The sequence below is a fragment of the Stegodyphus dumicola genome, chromosome 5, assembly GCF_044657685.1.
Source record: "Stegodyphus dumicola isolate Sdum_Otavi_A_Nest chromosome 5, ASM4465768v1".
In the NCBI taxonomy this organism is placed as follows: Eukaryota; Metazoa; Arthropoda; class Arachnida; order Araneae; family Eresidae; genus Stegodyphus; species Stegodyphus dumicola.
In genome coordinates, this window is record NC_140772.1 from 39,229,132 (window position 1) to 39,255,853 (window position 26,722).

At 33.0% G+C, this 26,722-nt stretch overlaps 1 protein-coding gene across 2 annotated transcripts in view; it reads left to right on the forward strand.

Annotated features, from left to right (window-relative positions):
• Nucleotides 1–26,722, forward strand: part of LOC118182583 (uncharacterized) — a 127,611-nt gene that overhangs the window by 84,559 nt on the left and 16,330 nt on the right. Inside the window, exon 1 of one of the 2 annotated variants that reach the window (XM_035351958.2) lies at nt 7,035–7,245. The exons of the other annotated variant lie outside the window; for it this stretch is intronic. Coding sequence (XP_035207849.1) covers nt 7,203–7,245 — 43 coding nt within the window. The 5' untranslated portion in view covers nt 7,035–7,202. Of the gene's footprint in view, nt 1–7,034; nt 7,246–26,722 lie in introns of those variants that run through there. 2 annotated transcript variants of the gene reach the window in all.

Below are 26,722 nucleotides of genomic sequence, written 5' to 3' on the forward strand. Positions count from 1 at the left end.
CCAATGGTGCTTACACCCTTGCTAACTAAATATTCTATTTCTAACTATATAATCAAAAATATTTTGAATATTTTAACCTATATTTTTTAGTAAGAAAATATACAAGTCTTCTATTCATGCTACAAATCAGAATATTTTAAAGAAAAATTAAATTCACTTTATGGAATTCTGCATTAAATTTAACACTTATTTACTGTTCGTGTTATTTGTTGTAAGTAATTACTGCATTCACTCGTGCGTGCTGTCTTAGTGTAAGTGGTTAGTACGTCCAGCTAGCAACTGGAAGATTTGTAGTTCGAATCCCGGCGAAGTATAACTGATTTCTCATGTCTTTTGCTCGGAGAAACTAAATGTCAGTATCGTTTCTGAAATCCTTCTAGCCGTTTTCAGTAATTAATAAAATTATATTTTATTTTGGCTTTAATTTCAAACATAAATTCTCGGTGTATTATCTCAAAATGTAATGAGCATTTTTGTTTGAAATTAAAGCCGAATTGAAATTTAGTTTCAATAACTATTGAGAAAGCACAGAGAGAATTCAGAAACGATATTGCTGGGACATCTTTTTTTTTAGACATTTTATTTTCGACAGATTTGTAGAAACTGAGACGTAATTTATTTTTAACTTTCAAAAGGAATTATGTTTCTTTTGTTCAAGTTAACACCAAAGGAAGACTGAATTTTGTAAATTATTGAAACTAAAGCTGTTACACATCTCTTGAATGCTTTTCTTCAAGCCTGTAATGAGATTTCCTGATGAATTATGAAAAAAAAAAATTATTAAAAATTAAGCTTAGGAAAAATGGCAGCATGGTGAAAATTCAAGGTAGAAAAGCTAATTCCATCTCTCTTAAACCAATTCTTTATGAAAATTGTAAGGAGTTAAAACTAAGAACGTTCTTTGATCGTTTTTTACAAGTCAAGATATTTTAGACTAGAACTGGCTGACATCTTTAGGCAAAATTCCAAATAGTTCGTAATTTGAGGCTCGAAGATACGTTTATTGTCATTAAAGTAATGAACTAAAAACACAGTTCTATAAATGATATAGTATGATAATTAATGTATTATTATATATTTATATAATGATGTTTATAATTTAATTTTATATTTATTTTTATTAATGTGTAAACTTATATGTTGTTGATCTTGTGCATTACTGAATTTATTGGGATCATCATGTAGACCATTTATTATGTATATCGACTTGTATTGATCTTTATTTAATATGTTTCACAAACAATAATCACTTAACACATGGATTGTATTCCTTCACTTTTATTTCATTACACTATAAATAAGATGTCAGCGATTCGAAATAATTGATACAAAATAAGCGAGCCATTCTACATGGCTGTCACAAACACAATTCTATCAGTCAATTATCTTGTTGCCACACATAAAGTTCAAAACTAAAGGAAGAAAAGCAAAAGAAATTTACGCTGTTTGCAAAAATAAAATGAAGCAAACGATACTCACATAAACATGTATATATGCTGCTATTTTACAATTGAATTAAATTCAACATTAAGATAAATGGTATTGTTTTTATGTCATTTTATTATTATGCTAAATTTGTTAACCAAGTATATTGGAGCGTTATTGTGTTACTTAAAACTGCTGCTAGAAAGTACTGAAAAGAACTAATTAGAAGCATAGGATGATTATTATCAAACTAAATACATAATTAGGCTAAATGTTTTTGTATTTATACTATTAATATTAAACTGAACTTTATGGTATTTATACTGTTATTGTACATTTTCTAAACTTTGTTATAATGTTAAGCTATATGGTATTTATCCTGTTTATTTATCGCCCTAAAATATTTTTAGTTTGGCGGACCTTCTGCCAAAGCTTCATGCTATTATTATACTTAATGTTCTTCATAAAGCTTTCTAGCGTCCTAAAGCAGAAAGACGAATGATCGCTATAACGGAAATTCATTATAACGAATGATTGCTATAACGAAAATTGACTTAATATACCCTCATCTATGCTAGAGATCTTTTCCACTGGTCGGTATAATGGAAGATACTTAAATGAGAGTTACAGTGAATGTCTCAACTCTATTATATTCACATCTTGAAGCAATGTTGTTTATCCGATGAAATCGCGTCTCACATAAACATACGTTGTTGCCAGTCGACCGTGAATAAAATCATTCATTTGACTTCTATGCTACAAAAATGTGTTGCTGTATACAACAACGTCAATAAGTTAACAATTATTTTTTTCGAACTTCTTAACATTTTGCAATAACTGCTATTTTATACCATGAATATCTTAAACAAAATAGGTAACCTACAGTAAATCGATTGCAAAAGTTATAGTTCTTCTTTTTATACGCACAACTGTCTACGTTAAAACGAAATCTAATATGAGGCAGTTTTGTAGTTGAAGCAAACCTTTTTATATGAGCCTTTGAAATTCTGCTTTCTTTTTATAAAGACTGTTTGTTCCCTTTTTATAAGATTTGAAAGCCTATTATTACGTTTATTCACATATATCAATTTTGTTAAAGTGAATATATATATATATATATGTGATGTATCAGCTTTACACTCCTTGTGATGTATCAGTCGTAGCTTAAATAATCAGACGATAAGTTTAAAAAACAGGATCCATTTATTATTATTCAGGAGAAATAGCAGTTACAAAAATCAGATATCCGAAGTAAGTAAAAAGAATTACTAATAACTTTTTGTATGAAGTTTACTGACTGCATCGTGACATTTAAGAAAAAGCCCCGATATTCCTTTTGCGAGTCTTTTTATAGCCTCTGGAAAGGCGGAGCTTCCAAGAAATGATGTCAGCCTCGTCAGCCAATCCAGTTCGCTTTAAAATACTTCCAGAACATTCTATAACTGTACGTGTAGAAAAGGTGGGAAAAACAACTTGACTACGGGGCTGTGAATTTAATTCCACGTACTTTCAAATAAGAGAACGTCGCCATTAAAAATGAAAAGAACATACTTTTAGAACTTTAAGTGTATTCTTGATTATGGAATTTTATTATTACAAATATATATATATTAATATTTTGAAATATTTTTAATATCATTTTACGCCCACAGAAAAGATGCAGAAAATTAATTTTAATTTCAAGTTTAAAAGCAGGAGTTTATAACGCGAAATTTTTTGGTATTGAATTTTAATTCTATACAGCATTAAAGATTTAACTTTATGTGCTGCCAGTATTAGATATTATTTTTATTTAAAGAGAAAAGCGAAACATTTTAAAGAATTGTTTTATATTTTTATATTTTTTATGTATTTTAATTTTTAAAGAATGTTATTATAACCTCTACTTTGTGGTATTATACTATAACCTGAATTTTTTGATAGCGTATTTTTTCAATGCGGAGAGTACATATGTAGAAAAAAATACTACAGCACTTCAAGAGAGTTGACGCATAAATTTATATATATAATTTTATTTTTTTATTTATCATATATATATATATGATATTTTAATGAGTAGGAGGAATCAACTTGCAGTCGTCATTGAAAGCGTAGAGACGAAGATGACGCAATTGGACTTCAATAAATCACCAATCTTTATTGTCACACATATCCAATTGGTTTGGCAGACACTTATTCAATCATATTAAATATGATAAAATTCTATGTACATTGTTTTTTTTTTTTTTTTTTTTTTTTTTTTAAGAAATGACGTAGGCATCTGAGAAGCGAAGCGGCGCGGGGTTAGCAGAGCAGCACTTAGGGAAAGTAATGGAATGACGTAGTTTATTATGACAAGAGTATTTATACTAAATGCAATGTAGAAGTACAGCTAATCTGTAATTGGTTAATTTTAGGTTGTTACATAACATAGAAAGATCTCGAATTTGGGAGAACAGATGAATTTAGGGGGAGAGCACCAAATCTAGAATAGTTAATTTTGAGGTCGCCGATTATATTTAAAGCATCTATCGTATTTTGTTATATCTTACACATATATATATATATACAGGTATATATGTGTGTGTGTGTTTGTGTGTAAGATAAATAATATATAAATAATGAATTATAATTTAAATTAGTAATAGCCCCTTAAGGCTTAATTTTAATTTCGTTATTTCTCTCTCTATTCTAAAAATAGTAATAACGTTTTTCTGAACTGCGTCATATCGAGACTAATGGATGTCATATGAGTTTTACATAACGCTGGTGACGGAACTAAAACTCAAACAGCCAATAATAATTGTACAACATTATTAATTATCCAATCCAATGCTGAAATCGAAATTAATACACATTTAATTATACAAATGTATATACAAAAAGAAACATAATAATATGCTAAAAATTAAAGAACAATTTTTTAACTCGTCTTGCGCTATAGCTGCAGGATTGAGGTAGAGTAAACTTAAAGCATCTAAAGTGAATATTGAATTGGAGTCAAAGTAAGGCAATTCCTCAACGATATTAATAACTGCAACCGTGCATAAGAGGTTTAACACAATATCTAAACAAATCAAAATGAAGATAAGAATTCATAGTAGAACAAACTCGAAAAATATAAATGCGAAAGGTTAAAATATATAAATTTATAAATATAAAAATTAATCTCCTTTTACTGAAATCCAATTCAGAACTCATCAGGGGGAAATGAATTAAAGCTTCATAAAAGTTGATTAATATGTTTCGAATTTTTTTAAAGAAAAATATTCACAAATACGCGAAAGAAATTAAATAGCAGTAAAATCCAAAATTACCATAAATGAGGGGGGGGGGCAGAAGGCAACCTATTGTCCCCAAATCAGAAGAATTGTCATAAACTACAGATATGTAAAATACTAAAATTACAAGAAATATACAGGAAGAGAAATGCAATCAAATTCTGATTCAACATTATCATGAGGAGGTAAATCAGATTCAACTGAATTCCCCTCCCTTCAGGAAAACCACTGCGTTTCTGTTCATCGAAATTAAGCTGCTGAACCCATTCTAAATTATTTTATTACAACAGTTCACCCGAAAAACCTGAACGCCTCCTCTGCGCAGAGGAATTATATAAGTATGTGATGTACCAGATTTTGTCCGGAATAAATAGATTGGTGAAAAATCATAGATGTACTCGTAGCTTAAATTATCAGACGATAAGGTTAAAAAACAGGATCCATTTATTATTCGTCAGGAGAAATAGCAGTTACAAAAATCATATTTCCGGAGTAAATAAAAAAGAATTACTAATAACATTTTATGAAGCTTACTGCATCGTTACATTAAAGAAAAGACCCCGATATTCCTTTGCGAGTCCTTTTATAGCCTCTGGAAAGGCGGAGCTTCCAATAAATGACGTCAGCCTCGTCAGCCATTCCAGTTCGCTTTTAATATCTCCAGAACATTCTATAACTGTACGTGTAGAAACAGCGGGAAAAACGACTTGACTACGGGGCTGTAGATTTAATTCCACGTACTTTCAAATAAGAGACCGTCGCCATTAAAAATGAAAAGAACATACAGTTAGAATTTTAAGTGTGTCCTTGACTATGGAATTTTATTATTACACACACACACACATATATATATATAAGGATAAATCACTCATTATTGAATACATGTTTAAACTTTAAATTAACTTACTTTTTGTTTCTGTGTATTTTAAAAGTAATTTATTAGTTTGCATTCTAGGATCAATTATGACGAAACACGCGATAGTTCCCAAATTATTGTGCATCTGCTAAAAGAAAATTATTTCCCCTAGAAAAGTCAGTTCTCCTTTTGACAAATAAATAGTAATTTAATTTTAATTTTTTAATTTTAATTTAATTCAAATTTTATTCATCACTGCTGTTTTATTTTTATAATTTCATAATTTAGCGTACATAGATTCAGATAAACTTTAATAGCATTTTTAATGGTTACGATTCTGCAGTCCAGTTTGACTTTTATATTTCACACTTCTAAATGAGTCGAGTTGCATATTAATTTAATTTAATTTACTATACTGCAATAATATTGAAATAGTGTTCCCAGGAGGTAATAATTAAATTCTGTGTATGTGTGTATGAGATATAAAATATGAAAGAAAACTACTAACTTTAATTTAGCAGCAGTCCTTTCAATGCCTCCATTTTAGCTTGGCTGAATCCCCTTCCTGGAATCTAAACAGCGTGATCTCAAAATTAATCTGCATTGCGCCATTATATAGCACTACGAGTATTTTTTATCCATTCGCAGTCCAAAATTTAAACAAAAGAATCAACTCTATAAATACCCTTTTGCTGAAATGTGCACTTACTTTCCTGCTTTCCTCATGTAATTGCCTATTTCTCTTCTTTATCCATGGTCTCCAGACGTGATCCGTTACATTAAATTGTGGGGGTACTTATCGCACCCGTACCATCATGATGTGTAAACAAGAATATGTATTTTGAAAATTAGTTATCAAAGAATAAAATTGTGTTTTGTTATTTATGCCATGTTTGCGAGTTTTACTTCTCCGTTGTACATTTTAGGAATCAGTGAATCTCTGTTATTCTTTTTCTGCAGTAAAGAATCATCAAGAATTTACAGAATTTATATTACATTACTTTTATCTGAATATTTGAAATTGTGATCAGTGCAGCTAACTGTTTTATAAATTAGTTGAATCAAGTGCAAAAATTCTGAGATAAGAAACTTCACTCCATTTGTTCGTGCATGCAATCTTATCTCATGTGCGACAATGCCATTACAACATCCTATAAATAAAATGATCATGTGTATGCGCAGAAAATTATAGAAAAATTGTATGTGTACATGCTTTGCAAAATCCGTTTACACTGTGTACGATATTTTGCCGTTAGTTTCAACGTACTCGTATGACATTAATTAAATTCCCAACTGTTGCACTAAACCTCTTTAGACCAATGGGAAATTCATTCTAGGGAGGGCGGGGAGGCTGAGGAGCATGATTGCTTATCCTTCTTCAGCAGTCATCTTCGTTTCGCTGCTAATGATTGAGCAAGCAGGGTAGGAGAGACAGATTTTGCCGATAGGGGGCGCCACAGGCTTCTCCCATGACGTCTGCTCCCAGTTCCCTGGGCTCGTTTACCAGAGTAGCAACCGGCGGCCGTGCAGTTAGTTTACTCGCTCTGTCCATGTCTGTACGGTGATAGGGTGGTGTTCCATGTTCTTTCCTCGCAACATGTTCGGTTACGGTTGGTTCCTACCTTTATTGGATTATTGAAAACTACACACAAAGAGCTAGAATGCACCGTCCGGAGTCAACGGCTCTCGATTTGAGGGCCGAAGGTAAGAATCAGCTTCATATTTTCGGTTTATTTGCATTATTATTATTGATAGAACGCATGCAGAGACGAAGGGTTGTTGTTGAATCAGCTGCATGGATCGCCAAGCTGGCGACGGCCTTGGCGAGTAAGCTCGCCAAGCGGCAGCAAGGTCATGGTGAATTGACGTCAATCGGGAAAAGAAAAACGACTCGTTATTTACTGAAGGTGGCAATGATGAAAAGGATTTCGCGTCATAGTTGACGCCAAGTTCCAGTTATTTTAAATTGTTTTGGGCAATGGGTATGTTAGATGTTGCCATCCAAAAATGTGAAAAATAGAGAGTACGGTATTTCTTCCATCATCGTCCTCCATCTTTTGATTTACTTAATTAATTACATAATTTTCTTTTGCATATTTTTATAATTTTTTTTTCGGAGGGGGGATTTAAATGTACTTTTGCAAATAAAGAGGATGATATTTTTTCATTATCGTCCTTCAAAAATTTTAATTTACTGGTTTAGTGTACCTAATGTTTGCCTTGGTATTTTTGTAATTTGGCTTAGCGGTAGAGATATAAATGTACATTACTGTGAGACAGTACTCTGGAACCTATAAATGTGCACTATTTTGATTGAGATTTTAATTTGCATATATCTATTATTCTTTTGGGGTTTCGTGACATTTTTTTATTATTGCTATTCTTTGGGGTTTTCGTGACATTTTTAACGTAAATATGAGCCAGTTTCTGCATGAAGATTCTTCACGAAGGCTGCAGTCATACTAACCCTTCTGCACTAGCCTATAAGGCAGTACTGTAGCCGTGATTTAATTGGGGGGGGGGTGACTTTTATCTGAAACAAGAGAAACTGAATTTAAGTCCGGTCTTCAAATACTCCAGTTTTTTTTAAGGGAGGCTATAACCCTTCATCCTCCCCCTAAATACGGCCATGCTGTAATTCATTAATTAAATTTTCTTCTAAAATGCACATCTAGTTAAGGCAATTTTATTTAATGTTAGTTATATTTGATAATGCATACAAGTATTCTCATACTATTTAAAAAAAATATTTAGTATATGAGTAAATAAATAAACTAATTAAAATTAACAAATTTAAATACTTTTTAAGTATTCAAAGTATTTAATTTAAAATTTTATTAATTTCTTTATGTTTTATTAATTTATTTTTATCTATCTTTCCTGGTGGTGTTCCAATGAGATTCCGAATCTTCTAACGATAAGCACACTGCTGATAATAAGGTCCGAGATGGGATTTCAGATATTTTAAGAATATTGTAAGCTTAATTCATGTTAGGACTTAACAATCAGGATTTATGGAAAAAATGATGTACGCTTGAGATTCCCTTCTCCCTCCCTGGAAGGAAAAAAGAAAAAAGGAGACGGGTTAGCAGTATCAAGTAAAAAAAACGGGTTGAAAAACGAATCGCCGTCGAGTGGCTCTAGGTTTTCGTCTGCCATTTAATTGCTGGATGTCAATTAGAAAGCGCAACACCGCTGCGCCGATTTTTTACATGTTTTTCTTCGGAGAAAACTCCCTATGTCGCTGCGACCGTGCAACACTCGTTTCATTACGTCATAAAACCACTTACGGAGGACATTTGCTGGATGGCTCATCCATTGCCTTTCTTTACCTTCAGTCTCCAGCTGCGTTTCCCCAGCTTTCATATCTACCCGGATCAATTTCGATTAGGAATGCTTGGCGAATGCTCTGCTATTGGTTCTCAGGTTTCGTTTAATCTTGGGGAGGGTGATTTCTCACAAATTTTGTTTTTTCAAAATATAATTTAACCTATTTAATGAGGCTAGCATAAAATCTGTTTAATGGATGGCAGTGTAACATAATACGCACAAAATTACACTTTTTGGTATTTTTTTGGGGGGGGTGAGGGGAAGAGCTTGTTTTTTTTAAAAATATGTGTGATCATTTTTATAAATTACAGAATGATAAAAATCCTGTTGACTTTTAAAGGCATTTTTCATATACGTTTTGATTTGATTGCTGTGCGTGTCCCTATTTTATTATCACAAAACTTTCCATGATTAACTGCCTTCCTTATACGAGACGCCTTCATAGAGAACTTCATTAAATCGTGTTTGCATCACACGTACTAAGCACCTTCGATGGATTTAGCACCCTGTTCTTAATTCGGTGTTGACAGTTTTACTACCATTTTAGGATTTAGCTATTTTATTCCTAGCTGAAAATATTCCTTTCATTACATACATATATTTACTCGGTCAGTGATAAGGCTAAGATAAAAAAGTAGAAGTGCGGGAAATATTCAGTTTAAGAACTGATAAGTTCATTAAAATAAACACACAGTTAAGTTAAAAATTTTGCAAAATTTATTTTTTTATTATTTTCTGTTTTAGTGCCAAACATTTTGGTTAATAGCTACTATGGGGAAGAAGAAATTCTGTACAGTTTTGTTATCATTATTATTATTTTGTGTCACGTTTTTGAAAATCAGCAACTGTACATTGTACTTAACTAACTAATACTGTGCACTCATAAATGAAATGTGTACAGTTAATTAGTTATTAAGTAATTTTATTATTATCTCCTCGATTTCCATATAAGGTATTTCTCCCACTTCCCTAGCGTGCCTTCGTGGTGTAACGGTAGCACGCTGGGCCGGTATTCCAGAGGTCCGTGGTTCGATTCCCGGCGAAGGCGGTTGCACATTTTTCATCTCTTCGGCTTCCAAAAAATCCTAATGTCTCTGCATCCATTTAAAGGAATTTTAAAAGAAATCGGAAAAGTTTTATTTCATAAATATGCAGCAAGTATTGAATAATAATAATGTTATTTTTATCTTCAAACAAGCAATTTGAATCGTCTGTTTTGCTCTGTAACTCAGTCACGTGGGCAGATGTAGTGGTTAGCAGAGGCTGAATGCTATCCCAAAGCCAAGGATACAGGTTCGACTCCCGCTCAAGGCTTGACTGTAAATTTTCGGCTATTTTTGGAAGGGGATAATTGGTATGAATCATAACCAAAAGCCTGAAAAAATACAGTAACAATTTTTTTTGTAAACTGATAATATAATGTTGTAACAGTAACGGATCACAGGCACATTAGTAAGTAATCAGTGTGCTTGTGATTCGTTACTATTTATAACATCTCAATAACTTGCTGTCAACGAAATTCTTCTGACGGTTAGTTAGTTGATAGCAATAGAAATATTGATGTTCAATAAAATTTGGACAATGAATTCCGAAGCAGCATTGCATTCGACTTCCTACCTGTGCATCCATATCCACCTAACCCGATTTTCACCTTGAGTCCTGACTTTTTTGAGGAAATTGTTTCCTTGAATCTTCTTTAATTACGCCCACCGAAAACAATACAAGCGCTGCTGCTGTCTTCACGAAGGGGGGGGGCAGAAATATCCTTGGCCGCCGCAACAAGTGGCATTTTCCCGAGAAAAACATACTTCCTCCTTCGTATCCACGGTAATTTATTGCCAGGATCTTCGATTTCTGATACCGCAAGACGAATCAAATGACAACCATTTATGTTATCTGCTACATTCTCTGGCGCAGATTCGAAGCATTTGTTATTTGATGGGATGGTTGTGCAGCATATTGAAAAGCGCAAGAAAGAATTTTTGAAAATTGTTATTCGCAGTATTGTTTAATTTATTTATCAGATAATTAATTTAAAAAAAAAAAAAAAAACCTTCCTTACGTGTCATATGATGATGCTATATCATCTGTTGTTATTTGTGTTTCAATTTCTACAGCAGAGGGAGATGCTAAACTGTTACTACTAGTTTAATCTGTTAATCACTGAACAATCTTACTAAATAGAAATTGTTAACAGCACCTTTTTTAATGAATTAAATTCCGTAAAAATGGTAAAATTCTTTTAAGTAAATTTTTCTTGTGTTTCGAAGACTAGCATTCTCCTTCCTCCCCCCCCAAAAAAAATAAAAACTCAGGATCTTCAGTAGAAATTAAATTACATTTTTGTCATCTTTAAAAAGTCCTCAATCGATTATGTGTTCAGTGTCCGATAAGATAGTCCAAGGGTCTAAACAAGTCTTCTTTTAGGGACCCCTGATGGCTGTTTACCAAGTTTCCATAAAGGAAAAACAGAATTATTAAGAGTTATTAGAATGATTGAGTTGGTGTCTAAGATACGAAATGTTAAGCCTAAGCAATAATTAGGCCTTTTTTGCGTTTCTAAAATGTGTATTACTCAGCAAATACATACTTTAAAAAAGAAAAGTTTGAAGGACCTCCAGTGGAAATTAAAGAATCATTTAAAATGAAAATAAATAGATAAGGAAAGAAAAACTTTAAGAATAGTACGAGCGCTGTATGAATTGCTTATGAGTTTGGTAAATAAATGTAAATTTTACGTTTTCAACCGATTGCGATGAAGTATAAAACGTAAACAATTGCTTAAGAAGTCATACAATAAATATCCAAGATCTCCTCCCCCCCACACTAAACAAATTTGCAATTCCTCTATACAAATTTCAGTTCAAATTTAGTAGCTGGTTTGATTGCGACATAGATCTTACGAATAAACTTTCGTGTCTCCTATTACTACGTCTTGTAAATTACGACATACCTTGCAAAAGGGATATGTACCAGCTTTGCAGAGGTTGCCAAATCGTATTTGATGTACGCAGAACTATGTTCTTTTCAAAGTATCAGTTCGCTGATGTTATCGAACAGATTGTAGAATGGTCATGTTTGATGCTAACACCATCATATCAGCGCATGTGGTGTCCTGGTAAAAATTATTTAGGCATGCACATTTAAACATATAAAACAGCTTTTGCACTAGCCTGGCACACTTCTATCGTTTCTTTTTCTTCCTTAATTAATATTGCTGTTTTACAGGAGACTTGATGTGCCACCTTCTGGAAACAGTGGGTAGTGAGTATATCGTAGATGCAAAATTTATTCATTTCATATTACTTGACTTGAATTTTATGCTTATTGCAAAGTGCAGAAGTCGCATTTATAAATCTTCGAAACATTCTTCCTTATACTTTACCATGCAGAAATATAGTATTTCACTGCCTGGTCTCCGCCGTAACAGGTCGCAGATTAAAATTGGCTAAGACTGGAGTGTTCTTTGTGTTTGAACCACGATAGATAGCGTTCAAGTGAAAAACTCCCTGAACCACGAAAGATAGTGTTCAAGTGAAAAACTCCCATGGAATCTCATGCGCATTTTCAAGGACATCTCCAATTCATAATAAACTTTAGGAAACATTAAATATGAACGTTTCTGGGACACCCCAAGGTAAATTTTTATGGGTAGTTTTGTTGCGATGCCAACTAGATGTCCAGATTTCTTACTATGAGTATTGATTAAAATTTTGCCTTTGAGATTCTCGTATGGCTTGTGCATATCCTCAGTGACGACTCTTTGCGTGTGCGGGAGCTAACGATGAAGTCGATGTACATGATATGCAAGAAGTGCACCATCACCAAGGAATCGAAGGAGTTGTTTGGTGTTCAGGTGTGTCTCCCTCAGACGCATCAGATCTCCCCTAGTAAAAGCTGTTGCTTTTGTTTTGTATTTTAAAACTTAAAATCAGGAAGTTATGGAATCGTTCGTTAGTTGGTTGATTAAGACACCACATGCAAGGGATATATATACTTTTAAAGCTGTAGGTCCTCAAACTGTGTTCCGCAGAACGAGGTTTCGAGAGTCAAAAATTCGAAAAGGAAATTATAAATCACTCACTCTAATTGACTAGTGTTTATTAACTAAACAACATAGATATTTAGTTGTCATGAAATGCAAGCGTGCCCCAAATGGTAAATACAATGCAAGGGCAGTGACATCTGGAGCTCAAGTTAATGCTATTAATGAGTGAATTACGTTAATTAAAAAAAAATTATCAAAATCCATTTCTTTAATTTGTTTTTACATAAAGCACCTATAATATATTGATTTACTTTAAATATTATTTTAAGGTATAGTTTTCTAAAAGTGTTCCCGAAAAAACTTTATATTTCTAAGTGTTTAGTGAGTCGACAAAATTTGAAGACCACTGCTTTAGATGGATAACTTCGTTTGACGTCTTTTACTGAGAGAAGGTTCATATGTGGAAAGCGAGAAAACCTGTTCTGTTACTTGATCGCTATGTATCGAGCTCGGAACAAACTAGCGTTGTTCAATAGTTCGGTCATTGGTAGATGCTGTGGAATCTTTCATCTTGCACAATTCAGTTATGTAAATTGAACATCCATGACCATTTATTCCGTGTAAAAACACATATAAATCTGCTCATTTTATTTAAAACTGAAATTAATAAAATAATTAGGATGGATTTCTTTTCAGAACTTATCCCTCCTCTTCCGGAGGTGAATGATTGTTTGGATACATATCCAAGACCAAGATTTCCCAAAACATAGAGGGATTCTCTCTCAACTTTTCCAAGGCATTTTGCTAGAGATAGTTGTAACACATCTAGAAATCACAGAATAATTCAGAATTGAAGGTTTCAAAAACTTATAAGCTCTTTTTGTATTGGATGGCAGCTTTTATTTTAATGTCTGAATCATAAAAACGTGATCAAGTCCCCTTCCCTCTTTCTTATCCGACACTAACTAACAGTTTCGACTGAGTTCGAACCCTGGGTCGGAGTACCAGTATTCAGCAACACTTGATGACTGATGAGGCCTTATTTGACGAAAAATAATGCGTTTATTTATGTGTCTCGGATAGAAATGTGTAAATTTATTGTGAAACCCTTGGTAGTTTACCCAGGATTCTGCAACTGAGTGGTTGACCAGTCCTGGAGTGGATAAGATCTTTGAGTACTAGTATTTCCAGCCGGTTTCGAATTTCAGCGAGGGTGCTTAATTGAAAAGCTTGCATTCCTATGCACAACGAGAATGCAAGCCATTTTCCCTTCGTGAAGGGATCCATATCGTTGATCAGGTAGACGAAAGCTTTTCCATAGTTGATTAAGCTAAGTTGGTATTCAGTGGAGTTGCAAATGGTATTAATGTTTTGATGACAGCCAAGACGATTTAAAAGAAATTAGATCATGCTGATGTTACATTTGGGAAAAGTCATGAAAGCCCCAAGCATACACACATATGCCATTTGGGCAATGTCTTTCAGGAAATTTTTTATTCTTCCTAAATCTACGTGTGGGGCTGTTACACTGGAAGTAATTTCAAACTCATTTTCTAAATTGGAATTTACAACTAACTATTGTCATAAAAGGAGTTCAGGTGGCTGCCTACTATACACTAAAAGCTGAGCGTTGTTGGGGTATGTAGGTACACTAAAAACGTAAAAGTGTTTTTCTTGCCCCTTGGTTGTTCGACGGTCACTGCGAGAAAGCTAAATTATTCCCCTGGCAGTGAAAATGCGTGTTTTATTTATTTATATTCTTCTTTGCCAAAAGATGTTTGCCTACCGTAGCGGTATCCGTCTAATTGCGCACGCCGTGATTTACGGCGTCCGCCGCCGCATTGTTCACATGATGAATCGCCGTTTTCCTGCATTTTAGAGGAAAAACGCGAATTTACCTACCTCGGAGTAGGAAGGGAGGAGTGGGAATTTATTCCCCAATTGTCTCGTGATTGTCTCTATTGTTCCTATCGCTCTCTTCGCGCTTTGGGAGGTATTTTTTTTTTTCTCTTTGGGTCAGTGTTTCAAATCGGATGCATTTTCGGCGGAACATTTCTTCTTGCAACACGAGGCACACTCGCATGAGGAGGTGTCTGTCAAGTATGTAACGGCACTCCGATTAGACAGAGTGTACACAAAAGAAGTAACGCAGATGGTGAATTTTGAATAAAACTGTAAATACTGTAAACGTTTTGCGCTGTCACCTCTGACAGCAAAATACTTATAGCGAACGCCATACAACGAACAAAATTTCCTGGTTTTTAACCATTACTCGTTGCATCAGTATCTAGTAGGATAATAATTTCATCGCTGTGGAAACTTTAATAGGTTACCTTAGTTGTGAGGAAAATTAAACTATCCCTGGTACAGCATATAATTCTACGAATTTCCTATTATTTTTCTTACAATTATTAGAATTGTTTTTCATATCTAAATAAACTGTTTTCAATTGCGATGAAAACTGCTTCCAGTTGATTCCAATGTGATGGCTTCTGCATTGGAATTTATGCGAAAACTGCAAAATAATCTTCCATATTAAAAAAACTTTGAATCATGGATTCTTTACAACTTTCCCGTATTTTGTGGGTAGTAGTAGAAGAGAGGAATATAAACATTTTATCGAAATGTTTGGCTACGGTCCTCCTCCGTAGGCTCGCTTCCGTACACAGTTTCTGTAATGAATAGTGAAAAAGGATTCAGTATGGCTATTCTTATTTTGATAAATTTTATAGTTAAAAATATGCATCAGGAGCTAATATGTAAGAAAATAAGGACTAAAACTCTCTCAAACCACGTGTTTATACTCTGTTCCCCAATGGATATATGCTATACTATTTAAAAAGTTTGTTGATAACCATAAGTGCTATGTTATTATGTTATGTAACCAAAAAAAGATTATGTTATGTTATGTTATACTGCTCAAAAGATTGTCGGCAATATAATGCAATGTAATGTAATCAAGGTTCCTAAACTTCTTAACATTTCACTTTTGACTCACATGCCTGTAGCAATTGTTCTGGGTGGAAAAATAATATAATAATAAAATAGAAGTAAAGAAACATAAGTGACCAATAACAATTAATTAATCATGAACTAAACTGTAATATAAGCGGATATACATAATTATACAATAAGAATATTTTAAAATTTTTGGTGAATTACACCTTGGAACTACTGTTACAGAGCAGTTCATCTTGGTTTGGTTTAAACTATTTTTATATAATTCCTCTCTCCCTTTTTTAATATATGCTTTTATGTGATATACTTTAATGAATGTTCATATAATTATGCTTAGTTAATATAAAATTAAATTACTAATAATTGTTAAAGGTAGACGTTTACATTTTTTGTTGCAAAAATTACCTATAATTAGTCTTTAGTTATACTATTAAAATAATAAATGCTAGTTTTATACTTGTGACAAAAATATATCTTTTAATCATTGAAATGGTTGAGTTTGTTGGAGAGTAAGTAGCTTATTAGTATTAAAATTAAGATTTGTCAATGGAAATCGTGAATCTTCGATAATTTTTTCCCCCTTTGTCCAAAGTTGTTCCGCTTATTGTTCTTAATAATAATCCTTTGAGGAAAGCAGTGCTATTTCACATGTAACATATTCAAGTTGTTAGATAAATTATGCCTAAACTCATTATAGTGATAATAATAATATTACTGCTTCCTCCTTTAAAACTCACTGGATGCCTAATACCTAACGTTGATAATTCAAATTCCCGCAATGCACCGGTTTTGACCTCTTTAAAAGATCATTACATGAGGATTTCGTCAAAGAAATCCTCATGTAAATGGGAAGGTAGCCCAAGATCGACTCTACGTGCAACTGCTTGATCAGTAGCTTGCAAAAAAGGGAAAAGCAATGCAGGATTTGCGAAATCCTCATGTAAATGGGAAGGTAGCCCAAGATCGACTCTACGTGCAACTGCTTGATCAATAGCTTGCAAAAAAGGGAAAAGTAATGCAGGATTTGCCCCAGAAAATGATACTTCTGAGTCAGACACGAAGAGAACACTTTGCCAACTCCCCCACTAGAAAGAATGTAAGTTACTTAATACCTTTCTGGCCTTTATATCTTCATGTACATTCACTGATCTTATTTATATTATTTTCTATATTATTTTTATATTATTTTTATGGTTTCTTTGATTTGTTTTTACAAAGTTTGCATTATTTATCTTTTTTATAATCTTCTATGTTTATTTCAACTTTACTTTGAATTCGATTTCATAATGACAATTTCCAATGTTTAATTTCTACAAATAATATAGTACTCAAATACATAAAGATGATAGTGTCGGGGACGGTTACTGGAGTTTTACAGGATTTCTCTACAGTAATTGATTTTTACTCCAAATTGAATTGACTAAAATGCTTCATGAGAATAAGTACTTTGAGTAGCAACTATTCGCGGAAATATTTGGCCTGACTAGAATTGCCGGTTTGGCTTTAACTTATAACTCGAGTAAAGACGAAACACTTTCATATTTACGTATTTTTATCAATTATTGTTCATTGAACGGGAGTTGGTTTGTTCCCCTTGAAAAGTCAACTAATTTCCGATCAATGACAATAATTACATGTTTTAATTTTTCCTTTTACAATTGAAATATTATTCTTCGTGATGATTTAACTCCAGTCCCCGTTAAAACATTATTAACATTTTGCTTTCAAATTACTTCAAAACATCTTTCAAAATATAACTTACCAGTATGGATTCTACTTTAATTAAACTTAGGAGATAATATAATCAATTAATCAATACTGTTTAGGAAATAACATTTTGCTTTCAAATTACTTCAAAACATCTTTCAAAATATAACTTACCAGTATGGATGCACACTTTTAAAATAATTCTACTTTAATTAAACTTAGGAGATAATATAATCAATTAATCAATACTGTTTAGGAAATAAATTATCTATCTATCTATCTATCTATCTATCTATATATATATATATATATATATATATATGTCATTCGATTTACCTGTAGCTTAGAAAGGAGAGAGAGAGGGAAAAAAAAAAAAAAAAAAAAGATAACAGTGCAGGATCGGCACTTTTTAAAGTCCAACAACAGTGCAGGACGGGCATTTTGTAGAATCCGACAACAGTGCAGGACTGGCACTTTGTAGAATTCATATCCTGTCAGTAGGTATACGATCGACTTGATAGCTTATAGAAGTATTGATTCGATGGCGGTGTTAATGCTATTAAAACCAAAGTCTTTCTCTCTTGATTGTTCTTTCCCTTTTATTATCATATTCTTCTTCCAGTTATAAACCTTATCTACACTATGCCAATATCGATCTTATAACGTATTGATCCTTTGCTGCTGTCAATCTAGAATAGATAGCATACCTGCGATGATTTTGCGCACTTGACAAATATGCATTATTAATTGCCTTAATTCATTATCAATAATCATGTCAACGGTATTATTAGCGTCCTTCGTATGCTGATATCGATTCGACGCAGTATCGAAACTGTGGAATATCGATCGTATGCCTGTGATAATTGTGTACAAGTGTACTGATTATTATTTCATTATTAGACACTTTATTGTCACGATCTTATGTTGGTGATTAGTTCCTGTCAGATGCAAAGCTTCGCTCATGTGCCAACCCACTGTCTCGATCCTGTGAATATAAGCCGGGTACACGATTATTGTGAGTACAATAAAGTTGACGATTTTTTTCAGTGACGTTGCCCTAAGTTATCGGAATCCCAAAGCATCACTGTAGCAACCATTACTCTTTAATTTGACCAATTACTTTTCCCAAAATATGCTAAAGCAGGCGACATACTACAATAATATATAATAGAATCGACATCAAATATCGCAAGTGTAGCAAAACATGTAAACATTGAACGTTGGGTAGCGGGGGGAGAAAAAAGTGGAATTCTTGGACCGGTGGGCTCTCGCTTTGAGGTGGGTTGAAAAACGTGAAAGAAGAATTAAAGAAAAAATATATAAAGATACAGAAGTGGGGGGAGGTACAATTTTTTTTTTTTTTAAACTGAGAACGGGTCCTCATAGCTTGTGCCCGGGCTTCTTTTGGGTAGGCGCCAAGCTGCAACATCCGGGTCACTTTTCGGGTCAAAGCGAGCGACACGAATTGCACGCCAACCCCCCCCCCACTGCTTTCGGGGTTGCCGCATATTTTTTACTCGTGCCGAATTCTTTGTCCGACCTCCCCCCGCCCCTTTTGTGTGCTTTGCCCCCGTACTTCAATTCCTCGGGGGCTATCCGTTGCTTGGTTGACAATGTCTTTTCATTTCGTTCAGGGATCCAGCAGGGGTTGTCGCTTGCGGTTTAGTGATGCTGCTGAAGAAAATTAGCATCCCATATTTTCGAAGGTTATTGACCTTCCCCCCCCTTCGAAAAACGCACGTGATCGTGAAATATCTTCGCTTTGGAACGCAAATTCGGCCTGACTTCATCAGTAGATGAAGTAATCCAAGATGCCGTCTTTGCTCGCTTAATGATCCAATAGGATCTGTTTCATTCCCCTCCCCCCCCGCCCCATCGCTCTAGTTTTTTTCGTCTTCTTTTCTTTTCCTTCTGTGTTTCTTTTTTTTTTGTTCGGCTTTAATTGATATGAAAGCGAGAGTATAGGTGCAGCTATTTCAGAATATCTTTGAGAAAAGTGTGTTATTTAAAGATTATGATCATTTCAACTAAGTGTTTCTGTTTTGTAAAATTGTAGCGATGTTTAAATTGATGCAAAATTAAAAATGATTGAAAATTATTCAAAATTAAAGTACTGCAAGGTGATAACGATGCTTTGAACGGCTTTTAAAAACTTGCAGAGAAATACGTACGATCAAACGATTTACGTACCATTGCGCACCGCGTACGAGAGCAGCATCGAGAGATTCCCCCCCCTCCAGTTTTAAAAGCATTTAATTAAAAAAAATTCTTCATTAAATATTTTAAAATTAAAGTTGGGTACCAAGTAATAGTCAAGTTTATTTGAAATGAGAAATTTTCGTAAATACATTTCTGCGATTATATATGAGGTGGTAGCACAAAACATCCTGCCCCCCCACCAAATATAACTATATTTTATCAGAAGGTGTGTTAAATGAAACAGAATATGCTAACAAATGAATCATTATTTATCATAGGCCATTCAAATTACAAAAACTGAAGGATAATACCTTGTCATTAAAGGGGAACAAAAAAGTAACTTTGAAGTAGGCTGTATCAGAAATGTTAAAAGTTAAATATTCCTTGCTGAGACAACTGATCTTGTTTATTTTAGGAAGGGGCTGGAATGTTACCGATGCATATAATATATAGGATTATTTGAAATTTATTATTTATGAATTTCAATTTCTGATCTTTGTGACAAATTAGTTCTAAATTTCTTAATTTATGTCTTTAGTGATAATTTTTCAGCAGCTTAAAGTGCGAAAAAATACTAGGCATGATTATATTTTGTTAAAAAAATTTGTTTTGTAAGTATACATATTAAGTAAAAATTAATTGTTAGTGATTTTATGGAAAGGCACTAATTTCCCTTGAAAAGTCGGCATCTTTCTCTGGAATTGGCAGCAGTTTATCTTTGAAAAAATAGTGTAATATTTTTATGTTTAAAATTTTATCATTAATTTTATTACATATTACAATTTTTGCTTTTCAGTATTATATGCCCTACTTAATTAATTCTATACTTTTCAAAATCTCCCATTTCAGCAGTTTTTCAATTAAAAAATTAATCTTTCATTTTCAGTTTATAGGAGATAATCATATTGAATTTAATAATCAAAACTTATAACACACACACACATATACTAAAAAGAGTTTGAGTCTCTGAAGAGCTTGAGTAAGCGTGTGCATATATATTCAATATAACAGAAAAAAAGGTGTGTCCTACTATCAAGAAATTTTAGCATTAAAAAAAATGAGTAAATACATAAAAAGCTTACTGCATTAAAAAAAAAAAAAATATTCATTTTATTGAGCGTCGTTTAAAAAAAAAAATTTCCATTGAGCATCGCTTTTACTAACGCAAATAACCTTGAAATGCTATGAATTTTTTTATAATTATTTTTATTAAAAAAACACCAAGAAGAATTAAGAAATGGCATTTATTTAAGAATTCTTTGCTTAATTTGCAATGCAATAAAAGCTTTTAAGTAAAATTCAGCTTGATTTTAAGTTAATTTCAGATCAAAAGATCGATTGTGTTTCTAATGTTAAATTAGAAAGGTGTGATTTCACCCTTTTAAATGACTAGCTTTAAGACAACCAAGTTGAATTCATCAGCAACAGGTCATTCCGTGGGAAGTAACTTATTCCTGATAAAGAGAGACCTCATTAGATTGTCTGGCAAAATACATTTTTAAACGTTCTCTCGAAATACTCTTCTTTGTAAATTAATGCCTTGAAGTTAAATGTTTCGTGCTTTTAAATTTCATATATTGGCGAGTAGTAATTCTTATCGAAAATTAACTCTCTGCAAATTATAATACTCAACAAAAGTATACTTTTGAAGCATTGACTGTCAAACATGAATATGCAACGTATTCAATATTCAGAAAAAGGCTATAAACTAAGAAACAAAACTGCGACAGAGGTTCCGTCAAGTAGCAAATGAGGTGGGCGTGGAATTGTCGACAGCAGACGTCTAGTGGGAAAAACCCTGCTAGGAAAAAACACGAAATGTAAACATTGTTTGCAGGAAGTACGAAAACGTGTGAAGACATCCCTTCACCATGATATTTTCCACTTTGAGAAATTACAGGCTAGCAAATTACTGGACTTATTTAAGGAACAGATAAATCGTGCCTGTCTGTCTGTTCTTTAAATAAGAACAGAGTTTTTAAGAGGCAGAAAGAAAATTTAAGGAAAGGGAAATTTAATTATACGCATTTTTAAGATCTTTAGTCATTTCAATTAGAAGATAATTGTCTGAAAACGAATTGGTAATATCGATTAACAGGCTTGAAAACTGAGGGCAGAAGCGTCTAAAAAAAATACAGTGAACTCCCATTAACCGGGCCCACCAGCGGCCGATCAATAAAGTCACTGAATACTGGTAGTTCGGTCCGGGATTCGAACCGTGGCGAACATGATGGTTGTATGGGCGTTGTGGTGTTTTTCCCCGAGTGTAACGTGTATACAAGCCAGTTTCCTTAGAAAGTTCTCCACGAAGACATCCCTCCGCTTAGGCAGATAGCACAGGGCTGTGCAACTATCAAATAAACCAGACTAAACCCAATTTACGGAATAATAGTGCGTTCAAGGTTAACGATGTAGGAAAGAGGTGTTAACTCGTATTATAATTAACAATAAAGTAGTAATTGCCATTTAAATGTATTTTCAAGCACTTTAACCCAGAGAGCAAGTTTATTTGATTCGGTAAATTAAATCAGTATTCAGAACTAAACGAACACATTTATAATTAACGGAGAAGAAAGATCATTAGAAGTGAAGTTATTATGATATGACATCAAACAACAATATTTAATAGAGAACTTCAAAAATGCGTCTGAGTTCGAGTCGGTTAGAATTATCTATTTTCTGTTACGCAGTGTTTGTACATTTCGGGTTATAGACTATTTTGAATAAAAACGATTCCAAAGTACAATGGGATCATCTGTTATCACTGCCACCATTTTCCCACGCAGTTTTCTTTTCGTAGACTGTTTTTGTTTTATGCTAATGATTTGTGATGATAATTTTTCCATCATTATACAATAAACAGGAGTAACTTTTAGACAGAGTCTGGTTAATCCGCAAAATATGCAGTGCCTCGTCGGGAACTGCAGGCTTCCCCATTCCAGTTACACCATAAAAGGAATGCGGAAATGTGGGCGAAAATACCTTATAAAGTAAGCGTTAAAAAGGCATTAAAATTATATCAATGTTGCGTACACTTCATATGGAAAATGGGGGGGGGACGGCATTGGTATTTCATAATGATATTTTACAGGTCAATCTTAACTCAAGTTTCATAAGTGTAGGTATATAAATAAGTTGATTAGTAATTTTACTAATACCATAGAAATGCTAATATATTTAAATAATTATTTTAGATGTTTAGCTTTGTGGCCCACATAATATTGAAATTCTTTCGAATTTAAATTTACACTTACGGAACCCCCAGCGAAGATGCATGGACCACCGACCTTGACTGTACGTTTAATTGGACACAAAATAAACGTAGACTTGTACAAATGAAGTGCATTGATTTAAACGCTTTTTAAATCAATAAACCTTTGTAACTCATTTAAAAAAGATTTGCGTGTTTTGCATGTCACAACATTTTACCAAAAATTTTTTTTGGTGTCACCTTTACTGGAGACCATTAGTTTTTCCGAAGCAGGAAACATGGAAAGTCAACTGTGCCTTCACAGGACTTGAACCGCGTATCTACTAGCTGCTAACTGGACGTGCTACCTGTTAACACTGTGAGAGCATGCTCAGAGAAATGCGCTAATTCCTTGCATTATCCCTTATATAAACAGTTACAGTCACGAGATCCAGTCGACCCACTTCGAATACCATTCTATAGGTAATTAGATTTTCAGGATCCAAGAAATGTGAAAATCGATTGTGCTTTTGCCTAAACTGAAACCACGGATCTTCCACTTGCTAATTGGATATGCTAAACATTTATACCAACGTATCACGCACGAGGGTATACGGTAGTTCCTGACAAAGTCACAGTAAACTTTTCAAACTGAGCGCTATCTGTCCTGAACGTTTACCGCCAATAACCGTCACTGAACTACAGTCAATATCAAGGCTTAATTCAAAATCTGAAATCATTTTATCATAAAAAAAAACTGTTGAAAGAGGTTTTATTGTCACTAGATTGTAATTGAAAGTCATGACATCATTACTTTACAATGAGTTATTAATGATTTGTGTGCTGCAAAGGATGTTGTGAAACATGCCGCTTTCATTTTATTTACATCGCTTCCACAAATACGGAAAGTGAAAAGGAACTGCTTTATGGTACTTCGTTATTAGGGTGCTGGCACATTTATCCAAGTCCGCTAATGTTCGGAAAGGCAGGAAATTTCATAAGAGTGCTTCAACGTAAAGGTGTCTGTACCCTCTTGTGATGTATAGTTTGTAATTTGTAAAAAACAACCCCCTTGTGATGAATAGTTTGTAATTTGTAAAAAACAACCCCTTGTGATGAATAGTTTGTAATTTGTAAAAAACAACCCCCTTGTGATGAATAGTTTGTAATTTGTAAAAAACAACCCCCCTTGTGATGAATAGTTTGTAATTTGTAAAAAACAACCCCCCTTGTGATGAATAGTTTGTAATTTGTAAAAAACAACCCCCCTTGTGATGAATAGTTTGTAATTTGTAAAAAACAAAAAACAACCCCCTTGTGATGAATAGTTTGTAATTTGTAAAAAAACAACCCCCTTGTGATGAATAGTTTGTAATTTGTAAAAAACAATCCTCGTAAAGGTGCTGGTACCCTTAATTAGTCATAAGTAGGATTTCAGCTTGCTTCTCTTGATTAGCAATGCAAATGAAAGTAATACTTTGCATTAGTGGCAAATGAATTAAATGGCAAAGCAAATGAAAATAGTACTTGCATACTTGCACTGCACTGTATAAAATTGTGGAAATTGAACTTGCATTCGTGGCGAGGCTTCGTGGGAAACTCTTACTTGCATTTTGATTTATTAATTGATTTATTACTTGCATTTTGGTTATGAATGGGCGGAAAATTCAATTTCGCATTATGGCGTCTTGTGCGTGAAATTCTGCTTGCATTGGTAAGTACATCGATGGGAAATAATTTCGTATACTTTCACGATGATAATGGAATATCTTTGTAGAAAAAGCAAAGGCAGCGATGATTTCATACATAAGAGAGATTGGCGATGTTAGAAACTTGTTGGCTTGACGTTTATCTCAAATAAATCACACAGGCGTGGGTGATCAGACTATTACATTTTTGGTATGGAGGATCGGTATCTCTTCTAAGAAACCACATAATCAACCATTTGTTTATTTTGGCTCGTTCGTTTAAATGTGTGTGTAAAGTTCTAAATGCATTTTTTGGGGGGCATGCTCCTGTTAATCGAGTGGCGAAAAGTTTTAAGATAGTTATTGTTGAGGTTGAAGGATTTTGATGTTTTTAGTATTATTTAATTTTGAGGCTCATGAACAATGAATGCATTCGTTGATTCGTGAATAGTTCTTTGTGGGTGCTCTGGCTTCAAGTGCTCCCGGACGCTGTGGAAGCACGCGTGTGACAGTTGCTGTGAAGGATGAAGTAGCGTTCTTTTTTTCCTTACCTTCCTGCCGACAATCCGGGGCGATTTGGAATTATTGGCCGCTTCATGAAACTGCGCTTTCAAAAGACTGTTGCACAGTTTTTTTTTTTTTTTTTTTTTTTTTTTTTTTTTTCCTGTGTGGCAGCGGAGGCACCTCAGTGTCGTAAACTTCGTGAGAAGAGAAAAAGAGAATGTGGTCGTTTTACTGGAATTCATTGGTTGCTTATTAACGTGACATAGAATAGTGGCTGGCGTCTTCTGTTGTGGAATACCGTGGCCGAGTAACTTGTCCGTTTAAAGGAAAAGTAGTTTTTATTCGTTTAAATGTACAAATAGGTTATCGTTTAAGATGGCAAGTTGCAAAATTTTTATTTTATTTTTTTATCTTTTATTTATTATTGTTTTTTAAATTTAAATTTCATTTAAATTTTTTATTCTAAGAAATTATAATAAAAATATTTTATATTTCGTTATAAAATTGACTTTTTATTTCTGATTTTAAAGGAGGTGGGTGGGATAAAGTTAAACTGAAATTCATATGATTCCAGTTTAATTTTTGATACTAAACGATTGTTTAGACATTATTTTAATTCATTTTTTTATATTTATTAGCTTATAAGTTTATATTCCAAGCGCAAAACGTTTTGGGGAAAGTATTTTAAAAAAATTTCCAGAAAATTAATTTTTATTTTTAAGTTAAAAAAAGACGAACTTAAATTTAAAAATTGAAGTGACATATATTTTCAAATGTTTTCTACTTTTTGTGATATTTCCAAATTTCAATACTTTATAAGGACAGGAATTAAAAATGTGTAGCAATAATGTGTAAACACTTCCAAAGTACCATTTACATTCTGTAGTAGCGTTAGCAAAAAACACTTAATTTTTCTAAGCGGCAATCAGCTGTTTTCTTAGAAAAATATCAAGCTTGAACAAAATGGTTCCCTTTTTAATGACCTTGCAGATTAAATGCAGATAAATGAGCAATTCGATAAAAAAATATTTAGAAGAAATTCAAGGTTAAGGGGGAAAAAATATCAACTAAACCGTACATATTTATTTTAATATGTTTATGCAAACTGAAGTACACTTAATCTGAAAAATAGTTTTAATGAAACTTCAAATCTTGGGCATAACATTGAACAATTTATATTTCTCTGTAATTTAATAATACTAATTAATAATAAAGTCAGTTAGATACAGATCTGCAGTCAGGTATTGCCAAAGTTTTTGCAGTAGTTCGGCAGGAAACAGTAACATCTGTGTTAATATTTTGCTTCATTATTCGATTAGAAGTATTCGTCATTATTTTATTATTTTCTATGAATTAAAATTTTAATTTTGAGAAATAAGTGATATATTATGAGGAGCCTTTATATGGCATATTATCATGAAATTTTGTACAACTATTAAGATGTCTATCTAACGGATTCTCAAAAATTATATTTTTATTGATAATTTTTAATGTGAATGAAATATATATTATATTTGAATAATTTTTGAGAAATCGCTAAATCAAGGTCTTTAATTTTAATACTCTTATCACTATATTAAACACTGATGATAATTCAAATAATGTATATTGTTTTTC